Here is a 23169-nt window from a genome sequence, read left to right as displayed (position 1 = left end):
TGGATCTTACAATGCTCGCCTAAACGAGTTGTTTTTTGCCCAAACGAAAAGCTCTCGCCTAAGCGAGGAGCTCTCGCCTAAACGAGAATAGCAGTAACTCACCCCCCTTTCTGTCTTGAGTTGTCGCCCTAGCGAAGGCCTCTCGCTTGAGCGAGAGTAACCTCACTTGAGCGAGATGGACTAGCTTGAGTGAGAACTCGAGGTGCTCTCTATTTACAATCTCGCCCAGGTGAGAGCTATTAGCTTGAGCGAGGGGTTCCTCTCACCTGAGCGAGGGCTCCTTAACTTAAGCGAGATTGACATAGTTGCTTGAATACTTGTATGCTTCCATGATTTTGTTTGGTTTACTAATTTTAAAAGTATGAAGTATGATGTGCAAATGCTTAAGATGATGAAATGAGATCGTTACATGTTGTGTTGGCATGAATGAAACATGGTTTTGGTTGGTTGGATGGGCATTGGTATGAAATCATAATGCGTGAGATACAATGTGGTTGGTATGAGAAACATGGTTGTGGTGTGAGATAGACGTAATTCCATGAAACTCTTGGCAAGATTTCATGGTGGTATTGTAGTGTATATAATCAGATAAGGATTCAAGTAAGAGTTGCATCCCGAAGCTCTAAAGAATCAGTTAGTCAGTTAGTCTCATGTAGAGCAAACTGATTCAAGTGGTGAGAGTAGCGGGGAGACCCTAGTCTTTGGCAGGAATGGTCTTAGATGATTGAAGGCTAACCTTGTGTGTGGTAGGGTGAAACTCATTGGCAATGGCTCTGCAGAGTAGTAAAGGCCACCATAAGTGTGGGCATCCAGTGAATCATATCTTATTATATGTATACGAATAAATTGAGTCTTAGAGTCCTATTGTTCGTTTGTTATCACATGTTTATATGCCTATTATTTTGCCTGTTTGGAAATCTGTTTAATATTGCTTGCTCAGATGCTATGTTGAAAATTATTTTTACTCTAACTTACCCTTTTGCTTGTGCTCGTTTTCTTGTGTGGCTATTCCTTTTTGCGATGATCACCAATTCCTTGGTGTGAGCAGATATGGAAACTCCTGGTGATCATAGTGACGATGGGAACACTACAGCTTAGTTGGTCATGAGTTGGAGTTTGACTCACCATTGAGCTCATGTTTGAAGAAATTTTGTTATTTTGTAATTTCGTGCTCTATGAGCAGGTCCTCTGGCCAACTATTAACCTTTTAAATTTTGTTTTGTTCATGGTATTGTGGTGCCACCTTAGTCTTTCTTTTTAAGTATATTTATGGATAACTGTACTGGTCGTAATGATGGATACATATATACTCCTTGTCATATACTCTTTTAACTATTATAAATTATGCAATATTTTATTTAATTAGATTTAACTATTAAATGGGAGGTCACAATTACACCCAACAAAAATATTACATAAATTATTTTAACCAAACAAATATACATTTATCAAAATTAATTTTACAAAAATTATAATTACAATATTTTATTATGATATTTTTTCTATTTCTATAATTAAATTATATTTAAATTATTTTATTTATTATAATTACTCTTCAAACTTTTTATTCCTGATTAATTTATAAATTATAAACTAAATATAAATTTTTAAATTTATATTCACATGTATTTATAAAAAAATTATAAATTTTTAATAAAATAATTTATTACAAATAAATATACAAATTTATAAAATTAAAAAAATTGTTAAAAATTTGTTCCTTAAAATGTAGATTCCAACAAACAACGTACATGTAAAAATAGAAAAATTATGAAGATATATTCTTTCGGTAATGGAGATTATATTATAAGAGGGTCTAATTTGAGAAAACAATATCCTAATAGTGGTTTAACAGCAAAAGAAGTCACATGGATCCCTGCTTTAAAATTATTTATGTATAAAATCTTTATTTTGATGAATAATGAATATTATTATATATGTACAGAGTTTGTAACATCCCATCTAAATAATAACATAATTAAATGAAATCTTACACCGGATGATATAAAAAGTCAAGTTGCGGAGTATAAAGTCACTCCTTACAGATATTCAAGGTACTTAAAAGGAAATACTAAAGCTCACTACAATGCCTATAACCAAAAGGAGGAAGAGATAGTCAATATTCGAAATAAAGCCTTAGGGGCAATACAAACATGGGACTTCGCCCTAAAGAAAAACCCAAAGAGACATGAAGTCCAGCACGGGTAGACTGTGTAGCGGAACCATCCTTTCTCTGTTGACCTCGAGTGCCTATCGCATCTGCTCCCATCAATTCATTGATCATCATCGCAACGGTGGAAGAACAACACACAAGGCAATCAAACAAGCAGAAGGGTAAGCTAGAGTCAAAAAGATTTTATCTTGCAATCAGATATACTTTCACAGTCCAATATACATACATCATCCAAGCATGTTATGACCTTCCAATCAATACACTAGGACTCGACTTGACTCATCCGGATACATATAATCTGGTCAGATTCAGCGGTTGCTCGCACTTGTGGTGGATACCTTTGCTCACCCTCGAGCTATGTGTTACAAGTGTTACAAGTGTTACAATGAATCAATTCCCTCACACACAAGGTTAACCCTTAATAGATTTTAGGCCTCCGGCTACTCTCACCACAGGAGTCAGTCCGCTCTAAGTGAGACTAACTGACTTCTTAGGGTGTTAGGATGCAATCCTTACCTTGAATCCTTACCAAATTATATAGATGAGGCACCACCATGGACACCCACTAACAGGGGTCATGAAATTACGTCCCGACCACTGAAGCACGACCCTGAAATCCCACCTAGAGATTTCAAGGAATTACGCACTGACCACAGACCAACCATGTTCAATCAATCAAGTAATGTTTACCATACACAATATCTCATGCCAACCTTTACACCCCATTCTCATTCATAACCAAATGTTGAATCCATACCAACTCATCCTTCCCAAACAGTGAATATATATTTGTATTTCATATCAATACCATGTCTCCTTGATACCAACCATCTCATTTAAATCACATGCCAAGTTCATACCAAACCCATCATCCACAATCCATGAATCACATCACTCATGTTTAATCATTTATCACATGCTTTTAATTAACAATTAGATTCAAGCCAGTAATAACCATTCAAGATTAGAAAAACAACCAAACTACAACGATCTTGCGATAAAAACTGCTCTCACTAAAAAGCTCTGATTCAAGATCGGACCGGTCAAAGTCAAAATCTATGTGTTAAGGATCAGCTGTTAAAATATCAACTCGATCCAACGGTTAACGAAGTAGTAACTTTCATTTTACGAAAAGTGTGTAGTGTTGTCAACAACACAAATTCAGTGACCTTGCAATAAAAACGACTCTCACTACAGAGCTCTGATTAAAGATCCGACCAGTCAAAGTCAAGAATTATGTGTTAAGGATCAGCTGTTAAAATTTCAGCTCGATCCAACAGTTAACGTAGTAGAAATCTTCATTTTACGAAAAGTGTGCAATGTAAAAAAAGAGAGCGCCACATCAATAAACATACTTGCACACCATATATTTTTATTCGACCAACAACCTCATTCAAGCATCACAACCATACAACAGACCAAAAATTGACAAAATAACTTTAAAAACATAAACCCTAACTTCCCTTGTCTGGAAAGGGGTTAGCAGAGGACTTCGACACCCGAACCGTGACCAGAGGTGGAGCTCTGTGGGGGCAGGGAAGGGCCCCGACCCCCCCAAAATTTTGATTTTTTTTATTTATATATATATATATATATATATATATATATATATATATATATATATATAATATAAAAATATATTTAAAATTTATTAAAAATTTTAAATTAAAGATAATATATATTTAAAATTAATAAAAATTAAATTTTTTAATTCTTTTATTTAAATATAACATTTAATGTAAATATATAATAAAATATAAAATTAAATATAATAAAAAATAAAAATATTTAGGTTTAATTTTTCTTTTGGTTCCTGTTTTTATTTAAAAATTGACACTAGGATTAGGTTAATTACACAAACAAAGCAAATCATTCCTATTAAGAATCTCAATTTTAATAAAAAGATCATTGATCTGTTTCGAGAAATTTAACAAAACTTATCGTAAAAGATCGAATTACATCCGTTTTTCAAAAATCGAGACCAAATTGAGACTAAAAAGAATTGGAGGACCAACTTAACATTTTTAAACGAAAACATGAATAAAAAGAGTAATTAAACCAAATATTTATTAACATAATTTTTATTTTCCTTTTCATTGTCTTTTTAGTTTTTCACAAATTGTAATAATCTCTCACTCTCATATGTCTTCTTTTTGTTTTTAAAGAAAAAAAAGTTAGAGATAAACTCATTATATTTCTCATTTATCCTCTTTTTTTTCCGTCTCTTGTCTTACTTGATAATGAAAACGTTATTTTTTTTACTCTCATGAGCTTTTTGTATATTCTTTTTTTTATGAATATAGAAAAAAATAATAGTGTATTATGTATTAATAATAATGAATATATATATTTTTAATAATTATGTGTCTTAATTTTTTATTAGATTATGATCAATTATTTTTTGGTATTATTTACAAGAAAGGTATATTGATAAAGAATGAAAGAATAAATTAATCGTTAAAGAGTGATGAAAAGAAAATTAATTATTGACTAAAACAAGATATATTCAACTTTACATATTTTAAAGCATTATACTAATGATAAAAAATGTTCAGTTAAAGAAGTTATCTTTTGAAGCATTATACTAATGATTGAATCTAATGATCTCAAAATTATATTATTTTGGCCCCTCCTACGTTTTTGGTCAAGATCCGCCACTGACCGTGACCAACAGTAGCTCAAGCAATAGCTTCGAGGACTGGAAAACAGTGAAACAAGCTTAAAACGAGTTCATTAAGACAACCCTAGTTGGAACTACGAAGAATGAACAGAATAGAGTAAGAGCATGAGTTGGAAGCTAACTTACGAAGAGTAGAGAACTGGTCTGAGTTCACTTGATGAGAAACAATGCCTGAACCCTAGCAGAGCTTCACAGCTCCTCAAAGGGAAAGTAAGGGAGAACTATTTTTCTGAAATGATACGAATGAATGGGTTAGGACAGGTCTTGAGTCATTTATCTCCCTATGGACCAATCCTTAGACCCATTAGACCTTGGAGCAGCCCTTAAAGATTGGAGCTGAAATAGGAAGGCTTTACAGAGTTTACAGTTTACATTGCACAATATAATTTCATGCTTTTATACTATAATTCTACATTTGAATTGAGATAATCTTTTCTTATACAACTAGATTTAAGACATAGTTATGTTTTTAAATAACTCATGTATATAGATAAATTATCATCCAACCAGTGAAGATAAATGTTCTATAAAAGAATATATGTTTTAACTTCAGGATGTAAATTATAAAGTTATTTAATATCTCTTTATTTAATATTTCAAATTAAATAATGAATCCATGGGTGAATGCACAGGTTACACAAATTTTAACATGATAATATTTTAATTCACTTTTTTAATTTATTATTTTAATTATCTTTTAACTATTATATTATGTTAAAAAAATCAAAATAAATAATTAAAAAATAAATAAAAAATAGATCAAAATATTATAATTTTCGATTTTATTATAAATTTTATTAGCAGTGTTGGCTGTGATGTGAAGTAAAGTAGAATATTGTGTTTAATTCTTGCAAGACACAAGTACTCATTTGTATATTTGTCAGTAAGTGATTAAGTGATTTCGACAGCTGTTTGGTTTGTCTTTTATGATATAGCCTTCCTTATTCTTACTTTTTTTTATTCCTTTCCATAAATTGTCAAATTTAATTTTTTATTTTTATTTATTTTCATAATTGTCAAATTTAATTTTTGATTAAAAATTTTAGGAGTATGTTTTAATGAACTAATCTCACACAATGTTTTTAAATAAATAATAAATAAATAAATTATTTTTTTTTAAAAATAAATGTTTATATAGATAAATATGAACTAAAAATGTTAATTTATTACATTTTATTTTGCTTGAGAGAAGTAGATGTTTCTTTTATACGTATACATATGGATAGGTTCTTGTTGTAGTAGGTAACAAAATAAAACATTATATTAAACATCATAAGTAGAGATGGCAAATAAACCCGTCCCCGTGGGTATTGCTCGAAACCGTCCCCGTTTTGACGGGGAATCCCCGCATTGACTGGGTATGGGTACGGGTATGGGGAATCCCCGACTTTTTCAGTTGGGTATGGGGATGGGTATGGGGATGTACATATACCCGCCATAATACCCGTCCCCGCCATATCTCCATTCTCGTTTAAATTATTAAAATATTCACAATTAATCAAGTAACCCCTATATATATATATATATATATATATATATATATATATATATATATATATATATATATATATATATATATATATATATATATTCTATTTTTTATTTCTTTTAATTATTTCATTTGTCATGAAACTCATTTTCATCTCCAATATATTTTTTATCTTATCATAACCTTTATGTAATTATGTTAAAATGATGTATGTTAATTAAAAAAAATTATGCCTCACATTTGAATATTTATATTATTTTTTAATATTTTTATTTATTATAAATTTTTCTTTCACATGAGAATGTTTATACTCTCAATTTAGGGTAATATAAAAATAATTATTTACTTATTATTATTATTAATTTTTGTTTAATTTGAAGAACTCTTTTTTTTCATTAAAATAATTTTCGTTATTGATATTTGAAAAGTTTTCTTAATTCTCTAAGATATTTTTCGTCTTATCATACCTTAGTTATGCATTTGATTTATTTTTTTTCGATAGTCTCTCAAATTATTTCTAAAACATACATTTGTTAGTTTTTTAATATTTTTATTTATTGTTTTTATTTTCATCATGTAGAATAATATTTCGATATATTCTATCTAATTATTTTTTGTTTTATAACTCATTATTAATCATAATGTAATTTTTTCACTTTAATTGTATAAATAACTTTAGGAATATATATATATATATATATAATGATATTTAGGAATAGTATATGATAATTCACTACAAGAAAAACATAAAATGGTGACTGATTTTTCGTCATTGGTGGGTGGTAGTAGTTGATTTATTGTCTGAATCAATGACTAAATTAGTGACCGATTCAATGATCGAATCGGTACTTAATTTAGTGACCAATTTAATTACTAATTTATTTGTAATTTAATGACAAATTTTTTGGTCACTAATTATATTTCTATTTAATTTTAACCACTTCAAACATAATTTAATAATTAGTTCTCTAAGGTATTTTTCATCTTATCATACCTTAATTATACATTTGATTTCCTTTGTACGATTTCTTTCGATAATCTCTCAAATTATTTCTAAAACACACATTTGTTAGTTTTTTAATATTTTTATTTATTGTTTATTTTCATCATGTAGAATAATATTTCGATATATTCTATCTAATTATTTGTTATTTTATAACTCACTATTAATCATACTGTAATTTTTTTCACTTTAATTGTATAAATAACTTTTATTTACTACAATATAAAAATTTAATGTAATTGCTATGAATATTTTTTTGTCACTATCCAACATATATTGAAGTTCAAAAGATACAAAATCTATGTCAAAATTTTATTATTATGTTTATTATTTGTTCTTTGTGTCATTTTGATCAAGTGATGTATTATAAATTTTATTAGTGTATAAAAAAGAGATTCATTATAATTTAAAAAATTGAAGTAAACAAACATTTAAAATATATTTTAATTTGAATATTTGTTTTCCTTTTATTATTATGTTTATTATTTGTTCTTTGTGTCATTTTGATCAAGTGATATATTATAACTTTTATTAGTGTATAAAAAAGAGATTCATTAGAATTTAAAAAATTGAAGTAAACAAACATTTAAAATATATTTTAATTTGAATATTTGTTTTCCTTTTATATTTTTTTGAAATATTTTTTAATTTTATCAACTAAGTTCATCAATGTTGTAGTTTGCAAATTTAATAAATGTTTTGGTTCACATGAAATTTTATTTGGTATTCTAATATAAAATGTAAACAATTATAATTTATTTTAAGGTATTTGGCATCGAAGAAAATCCTCATAATATTAATATTTCATAATATTATGTTTTCTTTACAGTAATTTTTTTTCTTTTATAAAAATTAATATTAAAGTAGTTAGAACACGGGTACGGGTATGGGTACGAGATTATACCCGTTACCCGATGGGGATGGAGATGGGAAAAAAGTTTGATACCCGTTGGGTTTGGGTATGGGGATGGGGATGAATTTTTTATGCGGGGATGGGTATGGGATAGCGAAACCCGTCCCCGTCCCGCCCCGTTGCCATCCCTAATCATAAGTGAGGAATTTAAATTTAACATTAGTTTGGTTGTATTTCCATCAAGGTAATTTTATATAACATCTTTTAAAAGAAAAACTTATTTAATGCACTTTTAATTTATGGTATTAAAATTTTATGTATTTATTGAGCTTTAAAGAAACTAATAAATTATGTTTTTAAAACAACAATTTTTATAATGACTAATGGACATACATAGCACCTGTGCACCATGTGTGCATTCTTTATAATAATAATAATAATAATACACATAAATAAATAGTAATTTTTAAATATAAAACTAAAAAACATACAAAAGTCTAAAGATTAAAAAAATAAAGAATTTATAATAATTTAAATCTATTAGTAATTGCTATAAATATATTTTATCCACTGCAAATATTTCTTTGATAAAGAGAAATAGTTCAAAAGAAAAATTATTTGCTAACAAATATTAGAAACAACTTTTTTGTTAGAACCATCCAATGAAATTCACTTGAGCAATTCATAGTTATATTTTTATTTCACTTTTACCTTCTGTTTATGGCAGGAGATCTTGGATACTGAGATTTTCTCATTAGGAAAAAGAATTTTTGACAATATTTTTTTTTTGAGAAAATTTTAGCAATGTCCATATGTCATCACTCAATTAAATCGATATATTTTTTAAAAAATAATTTATAATAATTTGGAAAGAGAAAAACAAACTTTTTCAAAATTTGTTAACAAAAGCTTTTTCAACATATCAAAATCCTTCTCATTATTATCTGTTCTTAACATAGATGGTTGTTTTTCTGCAAACAAAGTTCTGCCACGATCTTCATTTTCATCTATCAGTGGACAGAAAAACAGTGTTGTGTGTCCTGTCACCATCATTTGATGCACTAATACCCAACAAGGTATAAATTCTTCATTGATACCATTATCTTTTAACATTTCCTACCAAATTTTTTATAAGTGCTTCTTCTTCAAATATTTATACACAACTTAACTTAATTACTAGTCTTAGCAAACACTTTTTAAGAGTAAACCTTTTGTTGGTTAGTGCTAAATTATATTTTTGGAAACACAAATTATTAAATTTCTTTATCCTATCCTTCACAAAACTGAACATCCATTTACATTAAAAGATTACATTAATACCGATGAACATGCATTTACATTAAAAGATCACATTAATACCAATGACCTCACACCCATATAAATCTATTTTTTAAAACTTCTATTTTCTGTCATTCTGTATGCAAAAATAAAAAAAAAATAGTTCCTTGCAAAATAAATAAATAAATATATATATATATAAACTTTCTTAGGTGAATTCTTAACTGTACTATGATCATGTGCAGTTCAAAAGATTAACTGTACTAGGCGACTTTTATTGTGTATCTATCAATTCTCATTGGTTTAGTATATGTTTTACTATTGTATTTTACAATTTTGTAATAATAACAATAATATAAGAAATTTTTATGCTTGAATTCCTTGGAATGGTAGACAATCCAAATCTTCACACAAGTAAATAAAAAAATAAATAATTATATATATATATATATATATATATATATATATATATATATATATTTATATATACATTCTTCTTCATTCGTCAGCTTATTCTGGCGTACCACCTTCTGTCTAATTTTATTTTTTTCTTTGTAAGCGATTTCTTTTTCCTTCTTTTGCTGTGAAACGTGTCGATTCTGTGTGTGCTGTTGTTCCTGGTTATTGTTAACTGCATGAGACTATGATTGACCATCATGCTTTGTTCTTTTATTAGTTTCTGCAGCAGTGGAGGGTGTCAATTTAACATGTTTTATGATCTGGGACATGTGTTTCGTCTTCTGTGATATTCTTTTTCTGCTAGTGTGCACTTGTTTGGAGCCTTTTTCATTTCTCGGTCTCGATCTCTAAAAACTTAGGTTGTGGTGATGATACCCTTTTGTTCAATTGTTTTCTTATTTGACAATTAGAGAGTCCACTTGCAAATTAAATTCATGGGGGTGAGCTGTAGCTTATAGATTTTTAAAAAAAATTCAGCTTTATGATATGTATAGGCATATAAGTCCTGTAGTCAAACAAAAAGTAAAAATTGAAATTATCGCTTGACTATGTTCTTATTTTCTGTTTCGTTTGTTCAGAGTTTTGTTTTCTGGATATGAAGCTGGATCTTGAACAACTTTGAAATTTCCTTTTTGTTTTAGGTTTAGGAAGACTAAATGTTAAAGCTGTTTGTGTTTTGAATTTCATTGACTTTATTATTTCGGCATGAAATGATTTTGATGCTTTCTTTGTCTTTTCTGGTTATAAAATAGAGCTATTGGGCTCTCTGGAACCATGGCTCTCTCAGATGGTCAGAAGAATAGAGGAGAGTTGAGGATTCATGAGAGTTTGGATGAGCTAATGACTGATTTGGCAGACTATGTTGCTGAGTTATCAGAGGCATCAGTTAAAGAGCGAGGAGTCTTTGCCATTGCTTTATCTGGTGGTTCTCTCATTGGCTTAATGGGGTATCTGTATCTTATCTTTTTCATATCTTTCTTTGCTTTTATGATTTATTGTTGATTTAAAACTTAAGTTTGCTTACAGAAAACTCTGCGAAGCTCCTTATAACAAGACTGTGGACTGGTCCAAGTGGTATATTTTCTGGGCTGATGAGCGTGTTGTGGCAAAAAACCATGCTGATAGCAATTATAAACTTGCTAAAGATGGCCTTTTGTCCAAGGTTGTGCTCCATGTTTCTCATTACTTTATCCAGTTTTAAGTATCAAAATGGTTTACTCTCAGAATAGTTTGGAGGAAAGTGATATGCTTATAGTCTTTTTAGCATCAAACTGTTCCTTTAGATATCTTCTGCTGATTGCTTCTTAAAAGGGAGACTCTAACAAAGTAAAGCAGTGATATCATCTAACAAGAAGGAGGGCTTTGGTTTCTTCTGCTTTTCTGGTCTTGACAGTTTGCTGAGAAAATTTAATAGCTGTTTTAATTTGAATGAACACAAAAAAGCTTCGCAAAATTCTCTTGGTCACATGAAACATTATATTTTTGCTTCAAGGTGCCTATTTTTGAATGTGTATAATCCACAGAGAGGTGCTTCTTTGAGTAGTTTGGATTTGATTTTTACTATTTATGAGATTTAACATTTATTCTGGCGTGAAAGTTGAACCTTAGTAAGGTAGTAGTTTACCCTTTATAATTGACTGGATTAACAGGCATACATTGTAGTCACTACAAATTTCTTCTGCATTCTCTTTCTTTTGAAGGGTGGGACAGAAGGCATATATCCACATAAGTTTGAATTCTCAAAAGGCTATTATCCAAACTGGTCTTTGGTTGAGGAATGGATTGTGCTTGTTCTGAAAGATTGTGATGGTGAATATTCAAGGTTTATACACTTAGGCAATTTGACAGGAGTGTAAAAATCATTCTTTTACAAAATCGTAGAGGAGTCTTTCCTGAATGTTCTGTCCATAAGATGAATGTTATTGTTTTCAGAATTTCCTTTACACGTTAAATCCTTGATCTGAAGTTTCTATGATTGCTCATGCACTTTTTTGTTTAAATGTTTGTACTGGTGTATTCCACTCTGAGATAGTTTGAATTGAGGGTATGACTTCTCCAGTGATTTTTTGAGTCATGTCAATGGTTGGATCTGCCATAGAAACTCCAGCAACAAAGTTTGGTAATGGTGAATTGTGCTATGGGTTGTGCAAACTGCCAAGACGAATGGATGTCTGATAACTAGGTTCCACATTTCACATTTGTGGTTCCTAGCGGAAACTAAGAGCATTATGGAATTAAGATTCACCAGTTAGTTCTCTTTATGTCCAAGGGATTGAGATCATTGCAAAGGTTTCCAAAATTTCATGGAATTTAGGTTGACTGTAGTTAACCTGGTTTGGAGTATTCAAGGCATTGAGATAAACCATGGTTACAACAACAGGATGCCTGGTGGCATCAGCAGGATGGATTAGTTGATATCAACCATAACTACATCAGCAAAATGTTGAGGGTGCCAGTTAGTTGTCAGACTAGATCTTTTGGAAAATCCTGATGGAAAAGAGGTAGGTCATTTGCTTGCTACACCAATCTTTGTTGATCCTAAAAATTTTAGTGCCTTAGCTGTTTCAGAAATATAAATTAATTGAGTCCCATATCTTGAGTTATCTGGTGTAAAATTTACTGTCTGAGACCCCAACTTGGGTTATATTTGGTATTCGTCTCAGTTTTATGTAGGCCTTTTTTTTCTCTTCTGAAAAAGGCCAACAAGCATCTTTGCATGGTAGATTTCCACATATTCTGATGAGAACATAAATCTTAGATATTATCTTGATAATCTGATTTGGCAGTAATTGGTTTTCCCTGTTGATTCTCTGGCATTCTTGAATATCCTTGGATTCATTATTAAATTATCAATTGCAAACCAGATCTGCACTTCAATTTTTTGAATTGCTTTAAACTTAAAGGAAGAAGCTCAAGAATCCAAACTCGCCAATTGGTCCAGGAGAATTCCTCTGGACAACCTCGGGTTGAAGCAAGAAAGATGTGACTGGAGTTGTCCTCTTCGTGTTGGTTGACTGAAAAACTAAAATCTGTCTCAGGGACTGTGCTTGCTGAAAAACATGTTTGTCTAAAATAATAGGTTGGAAATCAGAAATTTTTACATGTTTAGCCCCAGAAGTTGAATCCTTGTTTATGAGGTAAATGAGGAGTTTTACCAATACCCAAAGGATTTATTGGGCCTATATTGATAGATGACTCAAATGTCTGCTGAAAATCATGATCAAAGTATCACAAAGGATCTTCATGCATTTGAGTAAGGTTGCATGTAGAAACTACATAAGAAGAGGTTTATCAAGGTTTTGACTGAGATTCAAATTATCACTAGAAAATAATATTTCCAGTTAATTAATAGTCCTACGATGGACACTTTCTCAATAATTTTATCTAAACTATAAGTTGAAATATTAGAGTGCGTCTTTTCATTAATGCACTTTCTGAGATCCGGTTTCTTTTCCTATTCTCTTTGGTTACCTTCAGGGTATAATACACTCATGTTTGAGCATTTTAACTGCTTGATGTGCAATTAATGGCATGTTCTGGGTGTTCCCAACCTCCAATTTTCTAATTGCAACTGCTGTGTAATTTGATTCATTCGAGTCTGTGAAGCAAAATATTTCCCCTCCTGACATCTGCATCCTGGAGAGATTAAGTAACCCCTTCTGTTTCATTCTCAATTTTGTTTTGAGATTACTTCATTGGTGGCTTTGAAGGACTCATGATTTCCCGGAAATGGGGAGCCAATGACCATGATAATTTTTTAAGATGGATCCACATTTTGAAACAGAGAGCTTTGGGTCCCTAATACGTGCTCAAAGTGAATCTCTGGATATGTTGTGAGGCTCAGGAGAAGATGCTGAATCAAATTCTGCACATTCTCTTATCCAGTCAGTTTACACTCATGAAGCCAATGTGTAAAAAAAGTTCATTGGCATAAGTGGAGTTGCAGTTTCATAAAACTTGCTAATGCCAAATATGTGAAAATAAATCGCTTGTTATACTAACTCAGAAACCATAATTGGTGATGCTTTCAGATTTTATTGATTCTCCATCAGACAATATCATTAGCAAACACATAAGTTCTGCAGCAAGAGCTTTTGGTTGCAAGTGAACTTTTTTCTTGTATTGACAATATGAGAAGTAGAAGCAGCACGTTCTCAAAAAGAGTTGTCACATGATTTTGAAACATTTTACAGTAACATTCATTTAGTAATTGTGCTTTCTATATCCTAGACCTCCAAGGTGGATGTGACCAAATAGCTCTTTCTTGGAGGATCATGTTTCATGTACTTGGTTATTAAACTATGCGTGTTACCAAATACCAATTATGATGGTGGGGATTCCTACAGTCCTAACAGGATTGATCATATCATTATAAGAAAGAGGAATACAAAGCAACACACATAAGAAAGCTTTCAAATTGGAAGTATATTGCACCAGAAAGTTTGTTATTTTCTTTCTACAAACATTGCCTGTCGGTTGAATGTGTCTCCAACTTTTCTATTTTCCTTCCATGTATGGGAAGTTGGTTGTCAGGTTTGTTTTTCAGGATAAAGGTCTCAAATGCTGAGGACCAACAGTTATTCTTGAAGGTTGTGGCATTATTATGCTTAGAATGAGTTCTTAGTAATGATTTCTTAATGAGAGTTTTATTAGTGCCAGCCAAATTAGTTTTAAAGTGACTGCAACATGTAGGGGTGAATTTGAAATAAATCCTGTACAGCAAGTTTATGGTGCTATCTGTAGGATTGCCATGCAAAAGGGAATCTTGGTCTACATGTCTATTTACCATGATTCATTGGTATTTTCTGGAAGTTACATGGATATTAAAGAATAATGAGGAATGTGGGAATGAATTCTTGAAGATAATATGTCTGCAGTGTTTTGTCTCCGAGTATGATTAATTACAATAGAAAACTAGAATGTAACAAAAAGGGTGTAATTAGATTGAATTTTTATCTATACTCCTACTTGATTACCTTAGTGATATTGATGTGAATTTTATGCTTGTTGAATGATTTAAATTGGCTGAAATTTATTTCTTGGTCTAATTTATCTTCTATGCATTTTGCAATCCCCTATGAATTTAGATGTATGTTGTCTCCTTGGAGTCATAGTAGAGTTTGAGTTAGAAGTTTCCAAGTATTAATGAAATCTTAGTGAAATACGAGACATCCACCTTGATGGTCATAAATTACTGAGGGATAGTGTGGAAGAGGGGGTTCTTAGCATATTACGTATTATCCCTTCAGCAGACTATGTATGTATACATGTATGTATGTACTGTGTCAAAAATGCTTTCAGCATTCAAGAAAACTATTCCCCTATTACAGGTTAAATGGAAATAGAAGATGCATTATGACATCCCAGGGGTGTACGACTTGCTTTTGATGTATTTATCCCAACAGTTTTGTAAATGAGTATAGAAAAGAGGTTTGATTCAACCATTGTCAAAGGTTTTTTGTTTTTTCTTTAGGTAGATGATGATTTGGTTGTTCTCCATGATTTACGTTTTAAGGATAGCTGTTGGTCTAATGATATATACTTTTAAGTTGGGGAATTGGAATTTTTCTATATTCTAGGATCTACAACATTGAATATTCAGGCTTTAGGTTTATGTCTTCACTATTGTCCTTCAGTGCATTTTAGTTCTTAAATGTTTTCCTGTGTTGTAGTTGCTATAGTGCCAAGGTGTTAATTAAGAAAATATAAATGGTCCTGAATTGCATTTTTTTTCTTCTGTGAAACACATGATAAGCTTGTTGATAAATTCCTGACAGGAAAATAGATAATTCAGGATTGCTTGCTTTCTTTCTATTTAAATATTGAGTTCAACAAATGCAGCATGTGAACCTCTAATATAGGAGTCCAAATCAGAGGGACAACACCAAAAACTGAGTAGAGAATCCAAATATCTGATATAGATGTTTAGCTTAGAGTGAAAAATAATCTCCTTCTGTCTCTGTGTCTATATCTCTTTAATATTCCGTGAGATTACTTGACATCCCTTTATATTCCTCTGCTGATATAATTGTTACATTACCAGGTTCCTATTGTCCCCAGTCATGTGCATTCTATTAACGATTCTGTGTCAGCAGAAGAAGCTGCTGAAGATTATGAGTTTGTGATCCGACAGTTGGTGAAAACCCGTGTTGTGAGTGTCTCAGAGATCAGTGACTGTCCAAAGTTTGATCTCATTCTGCTGGGATTGGGTCCAGACGGCCACATTGCCTCATTGTTTCCCAACCACTCAGCACTGAATGAAAGGGAAGAATGGGTAACTTTCATTACTGACTCCCCCAAACCCCCACCTGAGAGAATCACATTCACCATGCCTGTCATCAATTCTGCATCAAATGTTGCAGTAGTTGTCACTGGTGACAGCAAAGCAGAATCTGTACACTTGGCAATAGATGATGTTGGACCTGACTCCCCATTAATACCTGCCAGAATGGTCCAACCAGCTATGGGGAAGTTGGTGTGGTTTTTGGATAAACTTGCTGCCTCAAAACTTGAAGATTCCAATTTGAACAAGTAGGAGTTGTTGTAAGTTTGTATGTAGTGTTAAGGGATTTGGCAATTGTTGATCATCCTCAGAAGATCCTGTCTCTCTGCCTTTCTCTTGGATAGAAAGTCTTTGCTTTTTTTATTCCTTTTCTTGCTTTCTCTTGGGAGGTTTTTGAGGGAAGTGTGGTATAGTTTTTGTAAGCGGCCAATAAAAGTTGTGGAGAGCATCATTTCATGTTCCAACACCCTTCTTTCCTTCTGATTCCTCATTTGGGTTATTGGCTATTATGATGGCCACTTGTTTGCAATTTAGAAAGAAAAATCAGGTTCATGTAATTCTAAGAGTTCACTTTCCCACACCCTCCCAGTTTCTTACTTACCTATTTCAATTCAATTTCAATATATATAATAGTTTCTACTTACTCTGAATGCCCCCATCATTTATTGTGTTAAAAGTTATTATATTTGAGGAGTTCTCTGGCTATTGAGAGAGGATGGTACATGGTATCAATTATCTATTTATTTATTCTTCTTTTGGAGTTTTTCTGGTTATCGATGGATGCAACCTGCACCATCAATGATTCACATATTCACATGATTATGTGGAAGCAAATGTAGTGATTGTGGGATGATGGAAAAGACAGTTGAATATATTTGTCACTAAGAACATATATCCATTTTGGGCATTTATGTTCATATTTACTAACATTAAGTTTGGAGAGTTGGAAAATAGAAAAGGTAACTTTTTAAGGAATGTAGTAATTTAATAAATCTAAGGTGATTACTTGTATTTTTCTATCATTTAGATAACTCTAGGAAAATATACAGGGCTAGGGCATTCAAGCTTTGGAAAACAATTAATAGAATCTTGATATCATATTTTTTTTATTTCCATTGGTAATGGATGAATAGAAGTTAATGGAATTCTATTGAACAGTTTTAGGACCCACTTCCTTAAACTTTATAAACAAAAATGCTTTTACAGTTGGAACTTTTTAAAAGCAATTATTTTTAAATCCTGAAAAAGATGTTTTCTAATGAATTATTTTTAAGTTGGTTTTTGAAATCAATCTAATGCTGTATAACTTTTTAAGCACATTTTTCTTTCCACCAGCTTTTATCTTAAAAAATCTCGATATGCTATGTAGTTTGAGAAAAAAAATGAATTATAAAAATTGGGTATGGACAAAATTTTGCATCTTTGTTATCCGTAATATAGGTATTAGTATTGATATTTGGATATAATTTTAATTATTTTTCTTAATAATTACTATGCATTCTACTTAGTTTGTTTTCATTTATTAAAAGAAGTTCGTGAAACTTGTTGAATCAATGACAAACACAATATTTCATCTGAGATCAGTCTTTAACTTAGTGATCTAGAAAAAATATGAAATAGAAAAAAAGGAGTTAATAAGGAAATAAAAACATGTTAGTCATCTTCTCTACATATAAAAGTATGTAATTGTAAGAAATTGATAGAACTATGTTGACCTGAATGTAATACAATATATCATTGGTTATGCTATCAATATTGGTGGTTCCTTAGTCAGTTGGAAAGGAATTGTTCAACCAACAAAATTATTAACAATCTATGTGGAAAAAATTACAAACTTTAATCAATTTTGTTTTATAATATGCCAATAACTTCAATTAATATATCGAAGTATAATTATGTTTTCTCAAGTGAATTCTTTTATATAAAATAAGTAAAAAAGAAAACCTAATAAATGTTTTAAGGAGAAAACACTAATAAATATAAAAAAAAGTTTGAAACTAGAGTTCCAAGAAAACATTACAAGTTACTTAAAAAGAATCTTATTACAAAGTTAATCTTATAATCCTTCATGATTTTTTCATTCATAGAAATTAATTGAACACATGAAGGTATTTAAAACTGCTCATACACTAAGTGAATTACCCCTTTATCATTGAACAAAGTTGGACAAATTTGTTGATGACAAGAGAGATGCTGAAGAAAATTTGCAGACATCAGAACATTCAAAGTCACAGATAGAGAGACAAAAGCAAAATACATAACTTTGCCAAAAAAAAAAAAACTAAGTGGAATTTTAAGCTTTGATCATAATGCCACTGATACAACAAAAAAGAATGGGAAATACAACAACATTAGGTAATATGATTTTGAAAGTAGAAAACACAGAAAGAAACAAATAAATCTCAGTTTTCTATACAAAGGGTGAAAGGTCCCTGTGAGAAACATAGGCTACAAAACTGATATTACTCATCAGAAGGTCCTCCTACTGTCCTGTATTCTCTTTCTGAAATTGACTTGATTCCATTTGAATCAGGAATTACATCCTCCATATCTTCACGAGGAGGAAAGCCCCTAACTCGGCCTTGTATCCATTGATCTATAACCCCACAATTGATTGCATACTTGATGGAATGTTCCAAGTATCCTTTATCAGTTATCAAATCAAGTTGAACAGACAACTTTCTCAAGAGGGCTGCAAAAACAATAAAAGTAGAAGTGAGACTTAGTTTCACAGAATGTCTGGTCCTATCTTCACTTATGTCTGGTCACAACATTTTATAAAGTAGACATGGTCTAATGGGTTCTAAACATGTTTCCAAAAGCATGAGAATTGATGCTTGAAACTAGATTTGTACAAGTCACTATGCACCAAAGGTACAAAAAACAGCCATTTAGCATGTTTTTGTTACAGAATTCATTGAGTAAAGTCAAATGTGGTTTTTACCTCCTAAAATCAAGGTCAAAGGAACTTTAGTTTTATCTTTTGCATATGTTGTTGCTCTGTTCTGAATACAGTATGCAGTTAGTTACCTCCATATTGTTTAAATAAATGAGTTTGATCAAAATTAATTCCTCAAGAACAAAGTCATTACTGGATTTTCAGAGCGATAAGACAGAAGGATTGTCCAAAGTCTATGAAATTTTACAAAATATTACAGGACTCCACTGCATTGCTTCAAAATCCATCATCTCCCACCAAATTATTATTTTCTTGATAGTGTCAGACATTGAAAAGAGGTTTCCTTTCTTATTTTTCAAGTGGACTATGCCTTCCTATGAAAACACAAATGAAGGGTTCAATTGAAATGTAAATTTACCTGCAACGATGCCATCTCCAGTTGCTGACATGTCACAAGTGAATGGGGTAATTGGGGCATCTTCCATTCCAAGAACAGCACCATCGTGTTCTTTTGTGTAATAATGTATCTTGGAAGTTCCATTAGTCACAAATAAAACCTTAAGATTTTCATGCCAAAGTGAAGCAATCACATCGGGTTCATAATGTTTAAACTTCAAACTGTCATTGTTTTTGGTGTCAAATTCTTCAGATGGTGTTATCCCACATAAGAACTCTAGTTCTTGCTTAGTGACCTCAATAATGTCTGCAAGATTCCACAATCGCTGAATGTACAAAATAGTTTCCTCCCTTGAGTGCCATAGTGGCATAGGAAGGTTTAGATCGTAGAAAACAACCCCTCCAAAATGTTTTGAAATCTTAATGGCTTGCAATGTAGTTGACCTCATATTACGATCAAGCAGAGAATGTGTATTGAAGTAGAACAGTTTTGCCTGCATCACATGTATTTAAACTCTTAAAGTACTGAATAGCATTTGGTAGCAATCTAACCTCCAAAGCTAAAACCAATAGAGTAGAAGGATAAAGCAAACACATGCTTTATTCAAATGTGCACATGGCTGTAACTAATATGGAAACAAACAATGCAAATTATACCAACAAAAGAGGATGATAAAATAATTTAGGCTTAATTGTCCTAATGCAATTTTGATCTTCTTACTATCAATTTTGCAAACTGGGTCTCCCCCATTTCTTTCCACAAATATAGCCTCCTACAATTAGTTGTGCAATTTTGGTCTATCTAATTGACATCTAATATTTAACAAAAATGTTAACATCACACTACTGCACATCCACATCAACATTCTACTGGCATGAATATTTCCATTAAATATCATATCTTTCAATTTGCTACTAACACTGAATTCAGCTAATGACAAAAAACATGTACTAATTCAAGCTCAATAGTATTGCCATATCAACAATGATCAGGTTTGAACCTACAGGCTACGGAGAATTCTATTCACTTACTTCAGATCTATATCTTTAACAGTTTTCAAGTTTCATACCTCTTTCAGCACATCAATATTTAGCTCTGTCTTCATCAAACTATCTTCAGCACAAGGTTTTACACAACTCATTTTAAGATGATTCCTTTTACCAATCTTCATCAATGATACAGCCGTTGCCCTTTTATTATCAATTCGAACTGACCGGGTCTGGACTTTATTTGCATTCATATAGTATAGCATAGCTTCACCATAAATATCATCGGCAAGTTTTCCCATGAATGCCACTTTGCCACCCAAGGTAGCAAGAGCAATAGCAACACTACCAGCAGAGGTGCCTGGAGCCCTAAAAAATTTGTCAGGGCTCCAAAATGCATCCTTCATGCTTTCATGAATTTCATGATTTATAAGCCTATTTGCTGGCCTCCCGGAAGGCACAAAAGCATGCTGAGCAGCTCCAAAACAACAAACAAGAGGAGGCCATCCATAAGTAAAGCTAATGTCCTCTCCAACATCTTTTATCAGTTCCAAATCAATGTCACTCTCATCCTCCACACTTTCAACAAATGAAGACTCATCTTGGTCTCTGATTTCTGCTTCACTGACTTTATCCTCTACAATTAAGTTCACCTCCTCAGTTTTCCTTCGCCTTCTAACCTTTTTCTCTTCCTTGACTTCCTTCTTTTCTTCCAAGTCAGCAGAACTAGATGCATCTGTAAACGATAGCAGGACTTAGCCAGCAATTACAAGCAAAACACTATACAATGCATAAAACTCCCACCATTGAGATTTGGCACAAAGATCAAGAGATTACCCTTTTTTCGAGTCCTTCGAGTTTTCTTGGAAGTATCACTAGAAGCAGATGAACTTTCTCCAATGGAGGCATCATCTCTATCTACCAACAAACCATCATTCCCTTCAGGAGACTCATCTTTTGCTTTCTTCCTTGTCCTCCCGACCGGGCTCTTAGTTTTTGATGACCTAGTTGTCTTCTTTTCAACCACGGATTCATTGTCACTGGGTTCTTCTATGGCAGAGTCTAGAGAAGCCTTTTTCCTAGCCATTGCCACATGACCCCATTTACACCCAGACCTGAGTTCCCCCAGTTGCACTGTGTTAAAAGAAGTACAACAATAGGACCAAGTCAAGTGGCACCTGCACCATTGCAGAGACAACATTTACAAACTCAGATTCAGCCACCACAACCCAACACACAAAAAGAGCAAAATTGAAGAAGCGTTTATCATTTTCTGGAAAAAAAATTATATCTTTATCCAAATCATGAGCAAGGAAGTAGAGGAATCAATTCGTTTCAAATAATTTGCTAAATTCCAAAGGTTTCCTTGAAACCCAGTTTTTGTTAATACCACAAAAAAAAAAATTGAAGATTGAAAATAAAGGGGACATGGTGGAGAGAGAACCTAGGAAGAGAGAGAAAGTGGGGAAAAGAAAGACACGCCATTTGAAAGAGTCAGTGCGTAGTTTTTCCGACAGGCATGACACCCTGCTAGTAGCTAAGGTTTAGTTCAGTTAGCACTAAGATTAGGATGGAAGGGTTTAAGAGTTACACACCTTGAAACGACAAGGGCTTTTAGAACTGGTAGTGCGTGGTGTCACACTTCAAAATCATGTCGTTTTTACATTTTTATATATCAATAAATTGTAATTTAAATCCTTAACTATTTCTCTATTACATTCATCGTATTTTTAATGTATCGAAAATGATTTTTTTTACAAACATTTTCTTTGATAAAATTAACAAAGTTATTAAATAAAATAATTTTTTATTTTTTTATAAAAGTGACAAAAATAAAATAATAAAATTTTAGAGTTTTTTTTACTATTGTTTGTTAAAGTTTGTTAAATAAAACTTTATTAAAATTATCATTTTCCTTAATGTATTTTAGTAGAATTTGTTTAAATATAAACTTACGGTAATCACTTTTTATATATATATATATATATATATATATATATATATATATATATATATATATATATATATATATTAAACTTATTTTTTATGGACAAAATCTAATCAAAATTACTAGAAAAGACACTTGACAAGTCAATATATCTTTTTTAAAATGATAAAGCAATATATATTTTTTTTGTATTTTCTTCTCTTTCTCTAATAAGTTATATATGAATTAAATTTTTATCTGTGTATTAGAGTTATAAAAAAGATTGATAGCCTTTAATATAGATTTTTGTTGCATTGTTATGATTTAAAGTACCTTTAATACTAAAATATTTTGTTTTTTTAATGACACCAATTTAAGTCTTCCATGTATGCAACACTTGTAAAAAAATTAACTACAGTATGATTTCCAAATAATTGAATTGTATAGTTTGGTATATTTTACTTTAGAAAAAAAATGAAAATAAACATTTTGATAAATAATTATGTAATAAGTATTTTAAAAACAAATTCGTTATTAGAAACATTTATTATTTTTTTCAGAAATATAAAAGAAATAAGAATTAAATCTCTTATAGTTTTGTGTTTAATTAAAGTTTTTAATATTAATAATGATTTATATATAGTTAAATAAAGCAGGAATTGAGAAAGTAATATATATATATATATATATATATATATATATATATATATATATAAACTAATCAATCCATATCCAAATAAAT

At 31.1% G+C, this 23169-nt stretch overlaps 2 protein-coding genes across 4 annotated transcripts; one reads left to right on the top strand and one right to left on the bottom strand.

Moving 5' to 3' along the window:
* The first annotated feature begins 9911 nt into the window (after positions 1–9911).
* Positions 9912–16861, top strand: PGL1 (6-phosphogluconolactonase 1). 3 transcript variants are annotated; one of them, XM_028057246.2, is made up of 4 exons: positions 9912–10030; positions 10688–10882; positions 10962–11097; positions 15979–16861. In XM_028057246.2, the coding sequence occupies exons 2-4, from the start codon at positions 10710–10712 to the stop codon at positions 16468–16470; spliced, it is 801 nt and encodes a 266-aa protein (XP_027913047.1). In that variant the 5' UTR covers positions 9912–10030; positions 10688–10709; the 3' UTR covers positions 16471–16861. The 3 variants fall into 3 exon arrangements, with proteins under 3 accessions (XP_027913047.1, XP_027913046.1, XP_027913048.1); XM_028057245.2 differs by lacking the exon at positions 9912–10030 and adding an exon at positions 10037–10294; XM_028057247.2 differs by lacking the exon at positions 9912–10030 and adding an exon at positions 10053–10297.
* Positions 16862–18500: 1639 nt separating this feature from the next.
* On the bottom strand, positions 18501–22099 carry FLN2 (fructokinase-like protein). The gene is made up of 5 exons (XM_028052821.2): positions 21945–22099; positions 21338–21678; positions 20584–21236; positions 19536–20007; positions 18501–18910 (listed from the first exon to the last, which is right to left on the bottom strand). The coding sequence occupies exons 1-5, from the start codon at positions 21983–21985 to the stop codon at positions 18681–18683; spliced, it is 1737 nt and encodes a 578-aa protein (XP_027908622.1). The 5' UTR covers positions 21986–22099; the 3' UTR covers positions 18501–18680.
* Between the last annotated feature and the right edge of the window lie 1070 nt (positions 22100–23169).

Source organism: Vigna unguiculata, chromosome 2, assembly GCF_037176805.1.
Source record: "Vigna unguiculata cultivar grain cowpea cultivar isolate G323 ecotype 2 chromosome 2, ASM3717680v1, whole genome shotgun sequence".
NCBI lineage: Eukaryota > Viridiplantae > Streptophyta > Magnoliopsida > Fabales > Fabaceae > Vigna > Vigna unguiculata.
The sequence above is the reverse complement of the archived record's forward strand: the minus strand, read 5'-3'. Positions and strand labels throughout refer to the sequence as shown.

Coding starts and splice junctions, on each gene's coding strand:
- FLN2 (XM_028052821.2), bottom strand. CDS start 21,985: ATGGCGTGTCTTTCTTTTCCCCACTTTCTCTCTCTTCCTAG. Junction 21,679..21,944: donor CACTTTCTCTCTCTTCCTAG/GTTCTCTCTCCA, acceptor GCAATGGTGCAG/GTGCCACTTGACTTGGTCCT. Junction 20,008..20,583: donor ATATTGATGTGCTGAAAGAG/GTATGAAACTTG, acceptor CATGTGATGCAG/GCAAAACTGTTCTACTTCAA.
- PGL1 (XM_028057246.2), top strand. CDS start 10,710: ATGGCTCTCTCAGATGGTCAGAAGAATAGAGGAGAGTTGAGGATTCAT. Junction 10,883..10,961: donor TCTCTCATTGGCTTAATGGG/GTATCTGTATCT, acceptor GTTTGCTTACAG/AAAACTCTGCGAAGCTCCTT. Junction 11,098..15,978: donor AAGATGGCCTTTTGTCCAAG/GTTGTGCTCCAT, acceptor TTACATTACCAG/GTTCCTATTGTCCCCAGTCA.